This window comes from Hordeum vulgare, chromosome 7H (genome assembly GCF_904849725.1).
Source record: "Hordeum vulgare subsp. vulgare chromosome 7H, MorexV3_pseudomolecules_assembly, whole genome shotgun sequence".
Taxonomy (NCBI): domain Eukaryota; kingdom Viridiplantae; phylum Streptophyta; class Magnoliopsida; order Poales; family Poaceae; genus Hordeum; species Hordeum vulgare.
This window is the reverse complement of record NC_058524.1, coordinates 478,579,406-478,594,050: the sequence shown is the minus strand read 5'-3', so window position 1 is coordinate 478,594,050 and position 14,645 is coordinate 478,579,406. Positions and strand designations below refer to the sequence as shown.

At 45.1% G+C, this 14,645-nt stretch overlaps 1 protein-coding gene across 1 annotated transcript; it reads left to right on the top strand.

The window, feature by feature from the left end:
- The first annotated feature begins 3,176 nt into the window (after window positions 1-3,176).
- Window positions 3,177-14,164, top strand: LOC123410020 (exonuclease 1). The gene is made up of 11 exons (XM_045102890.1): window positions 3,177-3,440; window positions 3,533-3,744; window positions 5,080-5,158; window positions 11,467-11,511; window positions 11,587-11,736; window positions 11,810-11,924; window positions 12,208-12,308; window positions 12,485-12,582; window positions 12,692-12,784; window positions 13,142-13,359; window positions 13,562-14,164. The coding sequence occupies exons 1-11, from the start codon at window positions 3,363-3,365 to the stop codon at window positions 14,011-14,013; spliced, it is 1,641 nt and encodes a 546-aa protein (XP_044958825.1). The 5' UTR covers window positions 3,177-3,362; the 3' UTR covers window positions 14,014-14,164.
- The last annotated feature ends 481 nt before the right edge of the window (window positions 14,165-14,645 follow it).

Genomic DNA, 14,645 nt, shown 5'->3' with positions numbered 1-14,645 from the left:
GAGAATTTTTTCAAATTCCATAACATTTTCAAAACTCCAAAACATTTTTCATATTCCCGAAATTCTTTTAAAATTCCGAACATTTTTCAAATTCTGGGACATTTTTTCAAATTCGAACAAGTTTTTACAAACTCCAGAACATTTTTTCAAATTCTAGAACATTTTTTCAAATTCCATAACATTTTTCCAAATTCCAGCACATTTTTTGAAATTCCAGAATATATTTTCAAATTCAGAAACACTTTTTCAAATTTCGGAGCATTTTTTCAAATTCCGGAACATTTTTTGAAATACCAGAACATTTTTTCAAACTCCAAACGTTTTTTAAAATTCTGAAACATTTTTTTACATTCTCGAACATTTTTTAAATTATGAACATTTTCCAAAGTATGAAATATTTTTTCAAATTCCAAAACATTTTTTGAAAATCCAAAACAATTTTGAAAGAGAAACTAAAAAAGAAACTCAAAAGAATAAAGAAAACAGAAACGCAAAAGAATCTTCTAGAAAGTTCCCAAAACCGAAAAAACCCGCCTAAAAACCTCTAGAAGGTTTCCAAAACAGGAAACACTTAGACGGTTAAACGGGTCGGCCCAATCCTGACGACCGCTCGATCTTCCTATGCGAAGCTACGGCATTTTGACGGAACGCGCGCCAAATAGGGATTTTCCGCTGCGCGTGCCCGCACGCGGCGAATACACGCGCGCGTCCTGGAGCTCCTATGTGACGCTCTCTGTGTCAAACAGACACTGTTTCGCACACATTATTCCATTGGCGTGCTGTGTGGGCCGTTTTTCTTCACTACTGCTTCTATTTTCGGTGTACTCTGTTCTTTGAAAATTAAACAAGTACCCAAAGATTAACTGTACAAAATAGATGGCCAGTTTATATGAACTGTTTACAAAATTTCGAACGTGTTTTTTTTATATATATGAACAAATTTTAAAACTCTTAAATTTTGTGAAAACACGTTTTTCAGGATCTCAAACATTTTTACAGAAAAGAAATAAATTAGAAATATTTTGGAACGGGAACAACTTTTGTATTTATGAACATTATTAAAAAATGGAAATATTATATGAATTTATGAAGAATTATCTTATAAATGCAAAACAATATTCGTAAACTTGGATTTCTGAACAATTTTTCAACTACACAGACATTTTTTCAAATTCTGGAACATTTTATGAAATTTCAGAACATTTTTTTTGGAAAATCTGAAATCTTTAGATAAAATTTCCAGAACATTTTCTCAAATTTCGTAACATTTTTTAAATTCTGGAACATTTTTTCAAATTCTGCAACATTTTTTAAAAGTCCAAAATATTTTTCAAATTCTGTAATATTTTTTAAAATTCCGAAACATATTCCAAATTCCGAACCATTTTTTATAATTCCGGAACATTTTAGAAATTCGGGACCATTTTTTCAAATTCTGAACCTTTTTTCAAATTCATTTTTTTTCCAAATTCCATAACAGTTTTAATAATTTTGGAATATTTTTCTGAATTCTGGAACATTTTTTCAAATTCTGGAATATTTTCTCAAATTCCGAAACAATTCAAGTTTCGAAACATTTTTTTAAACCTGGAACATTTTTCAAGTTTCAGTACAGTTTTCTTTTTCAAATTCCGGAACATTTTTCAAATTTCAGAACATTTTTAGAATTCTGGAACATTTTCTTAGATTCAGAAATATTTTTTCAAATTCCAAAATATTTTTTAAATTTTGGAACATTTCTTAAAATTCCAGAACATTTTTTTTAGATTCAGAAACATTTTGTGAAATTTCGAAATATTTTTTTAAAATTGAGAACATTTTTGAACAGAAACAGAAAAAAAAGAAACGAAAAAGAATAATAAAAGAAATCAAAAAGAAAAAGAAATACCGTTTCAGGGAATCTTGTAGAATGTTGCCAAAACCGAAAAAAGAACAGCTGAAAACCGGGATCAAGGAAATGCTCAACGGGTTGGCCCAGGTCATCACTCGCTTGTCAATCCCTGTGCGATTGCTAGACAACTTGACGCAACGTGCGTCATATAGGGTTTTCCCGCGCGTCCTTCTCGCGCGATGGAGAAGACGAGTGGTGAGCTGGGCCTGGTGAGCTGGCTGGTTTTTGGGCCGCAGGTAAGCGAGGTTAGTTTATTTCCTTTCTTTTATTTCCAGTTTTTCTATTTTGCAACTCTGTATCGATTTAGTTAAAATACTAAATCATTTTTATAATTTCTGAAAAATTATTTGGGATGCTACATGAGTTATTACAGAGCCCCAAATAAAGTTTAAGAATTTGTGGAGCACATTATTTATAGCATTTTAATGGCTCCAATTCAAATAGTTGTGAGTTGTTTCAAAATCCCAAGATGGTCCAAAAATAAGTGCATAAGTTTTTCAGAGGTTTTCATCCTTTTCAAAAATCATGGACTTTTTCTAAAGGCCATTTCGCATTCATTCAAAATGTTTTTTATTTGAACCTAGTGCTAGAGTTTTTTCCCTCCACATTTTAATTTAAAAAGAAATTTAAACATGATGCCATATATGGCAATGGAACTATTTACAAGCAGTATTCCAGGGCTGTGGCAAATAGACTCGTCAAAAACATTAGGAAAAAGTAGCGAGAAAGAAAGAGAAAAAAAACAATATGGACAATACCTCAACTAGTAAACCGCTTGCACTAAGGGTGAAATTTTAGGGAACTTTTTGCAACAAGGGCAAATCTAGTCACTGGGATCATTGGGTATTTGGGTTCATCCATACAAGAGTCTAACAAAATTAAATTTTGACTCACGCAGGGTTTTGCAAGATACAAGGGGTTTAATAACTGAACTAAATGCTTGTGCATATGCACCAAACATGATCTACGTAACAATATTCCATATACTTTGCACCATGTCTCGACACTTCGCTAACTACTGTAGTAGTACACCATAATTGAGAATCCAACTATGCTTTCCATCGAAAACCGATAACTGAATTTTAAGGGCAGCATATCTCACGGGCAAACCCTAAACCCTAGAACTCTTGTAAACTTGAACATGTTTAAGTTTTTGTGGCAGTGAATATCTGCTTAACACCCCGCAAAAAAGAACCTGCTTAACTGAGAATTGAGAGGCGCGGGAAATGGATCCGAGCGCGCGAAGCAAAAACGTTCGCTCGTCAATTTTTACTGCCCAGGCAATCGTGGGACCCAAACTCCCGCTAAACCTGTCACATACCTCCCCCCATGCCCCCTCGAGCTTCGAGCGTCATCTACCCCCGCCTCAGCCGCCTCTGCCCCCGCTCCTCCCCCGCTCCCCCAAATCCCAACCCAAATCCTCCCCGAAACGAGCCGGAATCGCCCGGCCTACCGTCGTCTCGGCGCACCGATGGGAATCCCCAACCTGCTCCGCTTCATGAAGCCGTTCATCGAGCCCGTGCACATCAAGAAGTACGCCGGCCAGCGGGTAAGCAGATCCCCCGAATCCCGCAAGGTTCTGTTGCATCTTTCGTCTCCGCGAATTCATTCGTCGGTTCTTCTCCTCCGCCGCCTTCGCAGGTCGGCATCGACGCGTACTCCTGGCTCCACAAGGGGGCCTACTCCTGCAGCATGGAGCTGTGCATGAGCCCCAGGAGCCCCGGCGCCAGGCGCTACATCAGCTACTTCATGCACCATGTCAACCTCCTGCGGCACCACAAGGTCGTGCCCGTCGTCGTCTTTGACGGGGGCAGCATGCCTTGCAAGTCGGCCACGGATGAAGACCGGCACAAGTACGCCCATTCGACTTGTCAATACCATCTGGTTAAGAAATGCAGTTCCTTTTCCGCCCTTATGCGTAGTTTCGTCTGTCGCCTCGTAACTTGGTGCGATGGTTTGAGATTATATACATGATTTCTTACTATGTTAGGCATTTCACATAGGAAGTATGTATACCCAGGATTCGGTCCTAGTCAACATTGAGAGTCTCTTTTGGTAGCTGGCTTTCAGTCTTAATATTTGGACAGTGCAATCTGCCATCAACGAATGTTATATGGCAGCTGCTACAAATCAGCCAAAAAAATCATCCGCCTGTTCAGCCGTCCGATCAGCGTGTTTGGGGTCGTAGGATCACATCAGGCAACAACCAGAGCAATAGCTTCAAGGCAACCCCACTGCAGCCCTGCGTGAAGCTCCAACGCTGCACCAGTGGCTTCTGGTGAGCTCCATTGCAACCCGATGGAGCTCCACCACAACACTGATGCTCCGACGTAGCTCCACTACAACTCCGACCGAGCTCCATTGCAGCCCTGGTGGAGCTTCAATGCAGCAACGATGCTCCGGTGAAGCTCCATTGCAGCCCCGACAAAGCTCCAACTGCTCTAGCGAAGCTCTGTTGCAACTTCGACAGAGCTTCATTGCAGCTGCGTTGGAGCTTCAACGACTCGCACGTTGCTTCACTGCACCCTCCGGCAGCACTCCATTGCAACGCCACACACTTCACTGTAGCACTGCGAGCGGAGCATGCCGCGTCACCTTCGGACGTCGGCAGCACCATGAGCGCGTCGCGCCAGACGTTGCTTTGCAGCACCAAGAGTGTTGCCGCTCCGGCGAGTTCCACAACCAGCTGGTGCCGCAAGGCCGGCCGCAACCCGCCTGTTGCAAGGCTGCATCCCACCATTGCAGCGCAGCGGCACCCGCAGCAACAACTCCACCGTCCGGAATGAAAGAAGGCATGTGGTGGTCGCCGTCCACTCACAGCAACCGGCGGACTCGCGTCGCTGGCGTCCATGGCTGTGCTGAATTTTGGGGAAGAAGGAATGAGTAGTGAGGAAAGCAAAGCGCTAGAGGATAAGGATGGGTTGGGTCATCGACGTGTGTGTGAGTGCGACCAGGACACGTGGCTTGCTAGAGACGCGGCTGATCTTTCCGGAAAATCATCTGCTTGAATTTAAGTGATTTCCATGTTATATATGTTCCTTGAAGATTGCTTTTGTTGTCCAAAAAATAAATACAACATTGCCCTGATGCACAAATTTCTGTGATGGATTTAAATGCAACGAAAATAAGGTTAACGTCCTGTTTCTGATATGTACAATTTTATAAGTCACTTGGTTACTAAAATTCAGGAAGAGGGAACTCAGTTTGGTGTTGGGGAAAGAAAAGCTTGAGCAAGGAGATAAAGCTGCTGCAATCGACCATTTCCGGGTAAGCATCTAATTATCCTTGCAGTATTTACCAGACCAAGAAAATTCCGAATACTTGATATATTCAGACATTCAATGCATATGTAACTAAGACATATGCTAGAAACAACCGTTTAAAAAATTGGTTCAAGATTTAAAATGTGACTGATGTCAGCAAAGCTATTGAATTTCTAATGACTTAGAAAACTTTGGGAAAAGTATATTTTTTGTTCCTCAGCTCTTTCAAAAGTATAGAATTGGTTCCTCAACTCCAAAAGTAGCAAACTTTAGTTCCTCAACTTTCAAAACCGGATAAGTTTAGTCCCTCATACCAATTTTGAGTGGTTTCTTGCTAATGTGGAGTGGTTTTTGGCATGAACCTTATGGGACCCACCTGTCAATGGTGAAAACTCAAACTTTATGAGACTCAACTGTCAGTGGTGGAAGAAATAGATCGACGTGAAAAATAAAGTGCAGCGAACGGACTCAAACTCAGTACCTTCCGCTGGGTGCACAAACTACCTAGACACCCAAGCAAGAACATGCACTTGAACTTTGATCTTTCCTCTTCTTTTCCAATGCATTTTCTATTACTAGTTGTGCAATTCTAGTCCGCAAGGGAAAAACAAGATTTTCCATTCTTCACATTGACCTAATTAGATTGAAGTACAAGTGTGGAATTATGCTTGTCGACAAACTCACATGTTCAGGTTTGTTAGCAGGTCCTTACAAATTTACAAATGGAAGCTTCAATTATCTTTCTCTTAAAATTCACCATTTCAGCCTATGGCCCTCATTATTCTCTAAGTATCCTCCTTTCAACCCGGGCCTTTTGCACTGTGTTTAACAATATAAAATATTGTTAAACGAAGGGTTTGGGGGAACTGGCTCAACCCTCTAGGGGTGGCCTATCGCATATATTTATAGATGGTGTACCAAGGGTACGTTACAATATACACGTATACAGAGAACTATACAGTCTAACACCCTCCCTCAATCTTAACTACTCCCTAAAGAATCTAGGAGAGTAAGATTGCGCCTACAGACCTCAAATTGTGGTAGAGGCAATGGCTTGGTGAAGATGTCTCAAGTTGATCCTTTGAAGAGATGAACTTGATCTGTAATAGCTTCTGAGAAACACGTTCCCTCACAAAGTGATAGTCAACTTCGATGTGTTTGGTTCGAGCATGGAATACCGGATTCGCCGAGAGGTATGTAGCACCAATGTTATCACACCAAAGTATAGGAGGCTGCGGTTGTGAAATCCCCAATTCCTGAAGCAAAGACTGTACCCATATGAGCTCTGTAGTGGCATTGGCCACAACCTTATATTCAGCTTTAGTACTGCTACGTGACACAGTAGCCTGTTTCCGAGCACTCCAGGCGATCAAGTTGGAGCCAAAGAACACAACATAGCCCCCCGTGGATCGCCTGTCATCCGGACTGCCAACCCAATCCGTATCAGAATACGCTGAGAGCACCCCAGTAGGGTTCGGCTGAAGGTGAAGCCCATGAGACACTGTAAGTCGTACATAGCGCAAGATGCGCTTAACAGCAGACCAATGAGTGTCACGGAGTGCATGAAGATACTGACAAACTCTGTTGACCGCAAAAGAGAGATCGGGTCTCGTGATCGTTAGATACTGAAGACCACCAACAATACTCCTGTACATAGTAGCATCAGCAGAGGACAGAAGCTCACCATCAACAGCAGTGATCTTGTCAGTGGTAGACATAGGCGTAGTGGATGTCTTGCACTTAAGCATCCCAGCTCGCTGCAACAAGTCTAATGAATACTTCTTTTGTGTCATAACAAGACTATCATCCCGAGGAGCCACTTCCACACCGAGAAAGTAGTGAAGTCTCCCAAGATCTTTGACAGCAAAATCAGTACCAAGAGCACGAACAAGAGCGTCAGCAGTAAACTGTGAAGAACCGAGCAGAATGATATCATCTACATAAACCAGCAAGTACATAGTGACCTCAGGTTTCTGTAAAAGAAATAACGATGAATCAGCAGTAGATGGTGCAAAACCATGAGCACGAAGAGTTGTCGCAAGACGGGCATGCCAGGCACGGGGTGCTTGCTTCAGACCATAGAGTGCTTTGGTAAGACGACATAGATAATCAGGACGATCAGGATCAGAAAAACCAGGAGGTTGTCGCATATAAACCTCCTCCTCCAATAAGCCATGAAGGAAAGCATTCTGCACATCAAGCTGACGGAGAGACCAACCTCGAGTAACTGCAAGCGACAGAAGAAGCCTGATAGTAGTAGGTTTGACCACAGGGCTGAAAGTGTCCTCATAATCAAGACCATAGCGCTGCCGAAATCCCCTAGCAACAAGACGCGCTTTGTAGCGCTCAATAGACCCATCAGAATGTTTTTTTACCTTGAAGACCCATTTAGAATCAATGACGTTGACCCTAGGGGGTGGAGGAACCAGAGTCCACGTCTCATTGCGAAGAAGAGCGTGATACTCCTGCTCCATAGCCTCTCTCCAATGAGGAATAGTCATCGCAGCCTGATACGTACGCGGTTCCAAGGACGGATCCGCAAGAGCAACAGCCATGCAAGAGGCATACCACGCAACAGTGCCGTCGGTGCGCTTAAGAGGGCAGACAACACCACTGCGGCTGCGCGTGTGTGGGCGAGAGGCCACAGGAGCCGGCAAGGGTCCAGCCGGCGGGGAGTTGGGCGGCGGTGATGGGAGCCCAGACGGTGAGGGGCTGGGCGTCGGCGAAGAGGGCCCAGCCAGCGAAGGGCTGGGCGTCGGGGAAGACGACCCAGCCGGCGAGGGGCTGGGCGGCGGTGAAGACAGCCCAGCCGGCGAGGGGCTGGGCGGCGGTGACGGGTGCCCAGCTGGCGAGGGGCTGGACGGCGCCGACAAGCGAAGCGACAGTGACGCAGGCGAGGACGGCCGCACGGGCGAGGCGGGGCGAGGGCTTGCCGGGGGTGGCGCGGGCCGAGAGGCCAGCGGCAGCAGCCCGGGCGCAGGCAAGGCCGCCGGTTGCACCGGCGCCGAGAGGGGGCCGACCGAACCGGCGTCGCCAGGGAACTGCGGTCGTCGCGAACCGGCGTCGCCAGGGAACTGCGGTCGTCGCGACCGGCAGCAGCTGGTGCAGCTGCAGCCTCGTCCAGAAGCTCAAGACGAGCACCTCTACCAACACCTGCACCATGGTTAGGTAACAAAATAGGAGCATATGCAACATCATCAAATTGGTCAGAGGCAAGAGAGAATGAATGCATGGATGGCGACTCATGGGTGGACACAGGTAAGTTGGCAAAGGGAAACACATGTTCATCAAACACAACATCCCGAGATATATAGACACGATTTGTGGGAACATGAAGACATTTGTATCCTTTATGAAGGGAACTATAGCCAAGGAAAACACACTTCTTAGAACGAAACTCCAGCTTACGTTTATTGTAGGGACGTAGATGTGGCCAGCAAGCACACCCAAACACCTTAAAAAAGGTATAATCAGGTTGTTCATTAAGAAGGAGTTTGATAGGAGTCTTCATGTCTAAAACACGAGTAGGAGTACGGTTGATGAGAAAACATGCGGTGGTAAAAGCATCACTCCAAAACCGAAAAGGAACAGAAGCATGGGCCAAAAGAGTAAGACCAGTCTCAACAATATGACGATGCTTACGTTCGACAGAACCATTCTGCTGATGTGTATGTGGACATGCTAAACGATGCGCGATCCCAAGCGAGCTGAAAAAGGAATCAAGGTTGCGATATTCGCCACCCCAATCTGACCGCACATGAACAATCTTATGCTTGAGAAGGCGTTCAACATGTTTTTGAAATTGAACAACTATATGGAACACATCAGATTTACGCTTAAGAAGATAAAGCCAAGTAAAGCGACTGTAAGCATCAATGAAACTGACATAATAATTATGACCACTGGTAGAAGTCTGGGCAGGACCCCATACATCTGAAAAGACAAGTTCAAGAGGATGTTTGACCTCACGACTAGATGCTGAAAAAGGAAGTTGATGATTCTTCCCTTGCTGACAAGCATCACACACTGCTACATCTTTATTACTAGACATGCTAGGAAGCTCATGACGACGCAAAATATGACGGACGATAGGAGTGGCAGGGTGACCAAGACGAGCATGCCACTGTGACGGCGAAACACGAACTCCACTAAAAACCCGAGAGACGCCAGGATGCTCCAGACGATAGAGACCCTGGCATAGCCGTCCACTAAGAAGAACGTCCCTCGTGGCCCGATCCTTAATAAAAAGATCAAAGGGGTGAAATTCACAGAAAACATTGTTATCAACATTAAGCTTAGGAACAGAAAGGAGATTACGCGTCACAGCAGGAACTCGAAGGACATTACGAAGTTGAAGACTCCTATTTGTATGGCTAGTGAGAAGAGATGCTTGACCAATATGAGAGATGCGCATACCTACTCCATTGGCGGTGTGAACCTTGTCGGTGCCGTGGTAGGCCTCACGAGAGTGGAGCTTGCCGAGCTCGCTGGTGAGGTGATCCGTAGCCCCACTGCCCATGTACCAGTGGGGGTCGATGGGATAGGACTGCGTGTGTCCCTGCTGCTCCCGAGGTGCTGGCTTATCAGCCAACTGCGCCTGACGCTCATTGTTGCGCGAGTCCTTGCCGTCGTTGTAGAGGCCAAGGAAACTCTTCTGGAAGCGGCGGTGGCACTTAGAGGCATAGTGACCCGCACGTCCACAGAGTTGGCACTCCCGGGTAGGACGACCCCCCCAAGGGACGATGCAGGAGGGGGGGCCGAGAGGAGCGGCGCGGGGGGACCCTTGCCCGAGGGGGCCGAGTGGGCACCAGGGCCCGAACCGCCGCGACCCGCCTTGTAGGCGGCGTTTGCCGAGGGAAGACCTCGGCCACGAGTGCGGCGTGCCTCCACGCGCTGCTCGGTGAGAAGAAGACGCGAGTAGAGCTCGTGTGCCGGCATTGGAGACGTGTGGCCACGCTCGTTGATGATCTCCACAAGGCCATCATACTCCTCGTCAAGACCGTTGACGATGTAGGAGTTGAACTCGGTGTCGGTGAGAGGCTGGCCAATGGAGGCCAGAGTGTCTGCGATGGACTTGACCTTGTGATAGAAGGCAGTGGCCGTGCCATCGAGCTTCTCGCACTCGCCAAGTTGGCGACGGAGAGCACTGGAACGCGCCTGCGACTGCGACGCGAAGGAGCGCTCCAGGATAGTCCAGGCCTCGTGAGAGGTCTTGGCGAAGACGAGCATCCCGGCAACCTCCGGGGTAAGCGACCCCTGGATAGCCGAGAGGTTCGCCTGGTCCTGCCCTGTCCAGACGCGATGCGCAGGGTTGTAGACGGGTCCATTGACGCTGTCCACGACCGCAGGAGGGCACGGATAGGAGCCGTCGACGTAGCCGAGGAGGTAATGACTCCCAAGGAGTGGAAGAACCTGCGCACGCCAGAACACGTAGTTATCCGAAGATAGCTTGGTGGTGATGAGGTGGCCGAACTGGAACGGCGCAGGTAGACTCCCCGGCGTGAAGACAGCAGGCGGCGTGTACGCCGCAGTAGCCGCTGTCATAGGCGCCGGAGCCCCGTAGGCACCGATCGGCGGCGGCGGGTGAGCAGTGTTGGCGTCGAAGTAGGGCTCCATGGCGGGCGTCGTGGCAGGCGGCGTGGAGGCGGCTACCAGCGGCGCCGAGAGGGCGGCGACCGTAGCGGGCGCCGAGGGGGTTCCCGAGGAGGGAACCAATGGCAGCACATGCACCGAGGTGCGGCAGCCGGTGGTGGTGGCGAGAACGATGCCGCCGAGAAGATGGAGCCGACGCTGCGGGTGCTGATCGGAGCAGCGACAACAGCGGCGTCGGTCGGGCGAGAGAGGAGCGCAGCCAGGGAGGCCGGGAGGAAGCCGGCGGAGGCGGAAGCGGTGGCGGTGGTCGTCATCGCAGCGGCCGGAGAGGCGCGGTAGCAGCGGCGGCGGCGAACAGAAGATCGCGGCGGCGGCGGCGGCCCGAGGCGGAGCGACGGCGCGGCGGCCAGGAGAGAGGTGGCGACCTAAAACCCTAACCTAGTCTGATGCCATGTTAAACGAAGGGTTTGGGGGAACTGGCTCAATCCTCTAGGAGTGGCCTATCGCATATATTTATAGATGGTGTACCAAGGATACGTTACAATATACACGTATATATACAGAGAACTATACAGTCTAACAAATATCAGCACAAAGTTCCTTTGAGCAGCCAATGACTTGTTTTTCTATCGTTTAAAGGAAATATGGTTTCATGTTTCTAAATTTCTAGTGCAGTTTAGATTACTTCTATTAAAGCATCCTAATCTCATTCATCTGCAGAAAGCTGTGCAAATTACTCCATCGATGGCTTATCAACTGATTCAGGTGCTTCTTTGAAAGCTCTTCCATGTAACAAAATTCCTTATCTCATGTAGCAAAATCTAATCTTTGTTAACACAGGTTTTGAAGACAGAAAATGTCGAGTTCGTGGTTGCTCCATACGAAGCAGATGCACAGTTGGCATATCTAGCTACTCTAGATGCTGATCAAGGGGGCATAGCTGCTGTTATAACCGAAGACAGTGACTTAATAGCATATGGTTGCACTGCTGTGAGATATTCACTTTGGTCTTCATTTTTTGTTCTTGTATCCTGTATCTTATCTAATGCATTTTAAGTTGTAGATTATATTTAAGATGGATCGCTTCGGGAATGGTGAAGAATTCATAATGGAGAAAACCTTGGAGACTGTAAAAGATGGTCTTTGCTTCCAGGATTTTGATCAAAACCTTTTTACTGGTAAAAATCTTTTCTGCATCTTGAAAACTTGAACTAGAGCACTATGGTGTGACTGATTGGTTCATCTGTTAAAGAATCATTTATTTTTCTTGCTTCTGTTCATAGCATGCAGTTGCTAGTTTAACTTGCTCTGTAGGTTAGGGGCATGCTTTCATCTTAGATCTGTCCAGCTCTTGTGCAATTAGGCCTTCCTTTTTGCAATATCTTCTCAGTTCTCACCCTGTATGCAGTGACCCCCCCAAATTTTGTTTTCTGTTGACGTTTTCAATTTTCATATGGACAGGTATGTGTGTCCTTGCAGGATGTGACTTTCTTCCCTCAGTGCCTGGCATTGGTACTAAAAGGGCATATTCTCTCATCTCAAAACATAAAAATATTGACCTTGTAAGAAACTAAGAATAACTACTCTACTGATTCCATGCTATTTCTACATCTCAAAACATATTCTCAGCATTGTTTAATCTGCAGTGATTAATGTTGTGCCATCCAGATATTTCAAAAATTCATTCATTCTCATGAGAAACATGCCCCCCTAGCATCTCTCATATAATTATTGGCAGGTGTTATCAACCTTGAAGCTTGACAAGCGGTATTCCGTGCCGGATGATTACATTGATTCCTTCTGGAAAACTCTTGCAGTATTCAATCATGCTAGAGTGTAAGATTGTGTTTGTGTTAGTTATGTGTATCTTGTACTCCGTATGTATTTCACAAAGACATTGTGCCTGTACAAAATCTGATAAGTCGCTTTCCTTCATATGTCCCAGATATGACGTCAAAAGCAAGTCACTGAAACATTTAAAACCTTTGGAGGAACGATATCTTAACTACTTGGCGGGAGACCTGGATATTCTTGGACCGTATCCTTAAAGAGTTCTGTTTTATTCATGAGCTGTAGCGTGTGACATCTGTATGCAGTAATTTAATGGACGACTGCTTTTCTGACAATAACAGCACCAATATGGAACATGATTTTGATACTCCCAATTTTTATACATCCATTTGCTGGTACCTTAAACAGCCGAGGAAGGAAAAAAAACATAGCTTCTTAGACATGACCACAGTTCACAAGTTACCACTAAAGTGAATGCACAATTTCACAAGATATGCATTTGCTGGTAATAGGCAACCTGACATTAACACAGTTTTTATATTGTTTCATAGAACTATTTTATATTTCCTTATCTTATCAGTGCTCATTCCTTGATCTTCTAAAGAGCGTTAGCCCCATCAATGGCAAGAGCGATAGCAGAGGGGCGCTTGAATCCTGTTACAATGGAGACCTTTGAACAATTCTCCAGAACCATTAGCAGCATTGAGTTTATTGATACCTCTGCTCTCAATGTTGCTAATCAGTATGGTTCTCAGGAAATTTTGACACAAGAGAGCTCTATTACAATCTGTTCATCTGAGGAAAGCAGAGATGACATCACAGGCAAGCATTGTCTTTTACTGTCTAAAAAGTATATGAAGTTAAACCATTGTTAATCTATGCATTAGTTACTTTGTTACCAAAGGTTTTATAAGACTTCCTTGTTTTTAATTAAAAGAGTGGCATTTTTACCCTTTGCTCTTTACTGCAATGAAACAACTTTATTCCAGGACTTTGAATAACTGCTTCTTGTTTTCTTGAACAGCATTTGCTGTTGATGAGATTACTAGTGGTGAACAGAAGGGCAACAAAGGAGTCCTTGCCCTTGGCAAATTTCTACCGCAGAAGCATTCCTCTCCAGCAGTGGAATACAAAGAAGTGAAACCGAAAAACACCCCTGACAACAACCCATTCAAGAAGAGGAAATTGCCCTCTGACCAAGGTCAAGTACCAAATCAAAACGAGTTGGTAATCGATCTGGATGAAGAAGTTGTACTGTGCTCATCATTGTCACGAGAGAGTGTTGACCCAGCAGAATCTCTTGAAAGAAATGGAGTGTCAGCTGGATTGTGCTGGCCATTGACACAAGAAAGTGTGGCGTCTATTCCGAACGAGAGATCATCTAAGAGGCAAAGTCAGCAGAAAGCTTTCAGGAATAAAACCAACAAAAACAAAGATGAAAGGAGTGGACTTTTGAAATTTTTCATGCGTTTGTAATTCTGTCATGTTTTTCATTTCATTTTGTTTTCAATTTTACAATTCACTTCGGTAGGAAATTAATCATACATTGCAGTATGAAAAAGTTATTTCATATCTATGTATGAATCTCTCAAAATGGAATCAGATATGATTTTATTTCAAATGGAAATTCATTGCATACAATTATATAAGTAAAGAGTATAAGCATGTCTGGTTGCATACCATATATTTTATCAACAAAACTGTGCCAAGAAGGTAGAGTGTTCCTGCACATTCATAAATAAGAATAGTTTGACTATGTTTACAAGAAAAACCAGGTCAATACCTAGCTGAGCTAAACTACGTCTAGAGCATTGTAGAACAAAGCGGTCACGTGGATAATTCAGCTCCTCATACTCACTCGAAGTCGCAACCATTGGCCTAAGATCAGGCTACCATTATCCTTTTTCTTGTATGTGTTCCTAAGAGAAGTAAGTTGGCCTGCAATCGGGCTCCTTAAATGCCACAATATATGTCCACGCGGACGGCCTTATCAATGACCTGTCATAAAATCAAGACCTAGCCATGCCCCTCGAAACGTCCCTATACCTCCAGATTGGTTGACACCCCTCATATCCAGTCCATATATGTGGTGGATACAAGGAGGCCTA

What these genes read in the sequence shown, in the direction of transcription:
- LOC123410020 (XM_045102890.1), top strand. Translation starts at nt 3,363, where the DNA reads ATGGGAATCCCCAACCTGCTCCGCTTCATGAAGCCGTTCATCGAGCCC. An exon ending in ACGGATGAAGACCGGCACAA is followed by an intron (nt 3,745 to 5,079) that starts GTACGCCCATTC and finishes ACTAAAATTCAG; the next exon opens with GAAGAGGGAACTCAGTTTGG. An exon ending in GACCTGGATATTCTTGGACC is followed by an intron (nt 12,785 to 13,141) that starts GTATCCTTAAAG and finishes GATCTTCTAAAG; the next exon opens with AGCGTTAGCCCCATCAATGG.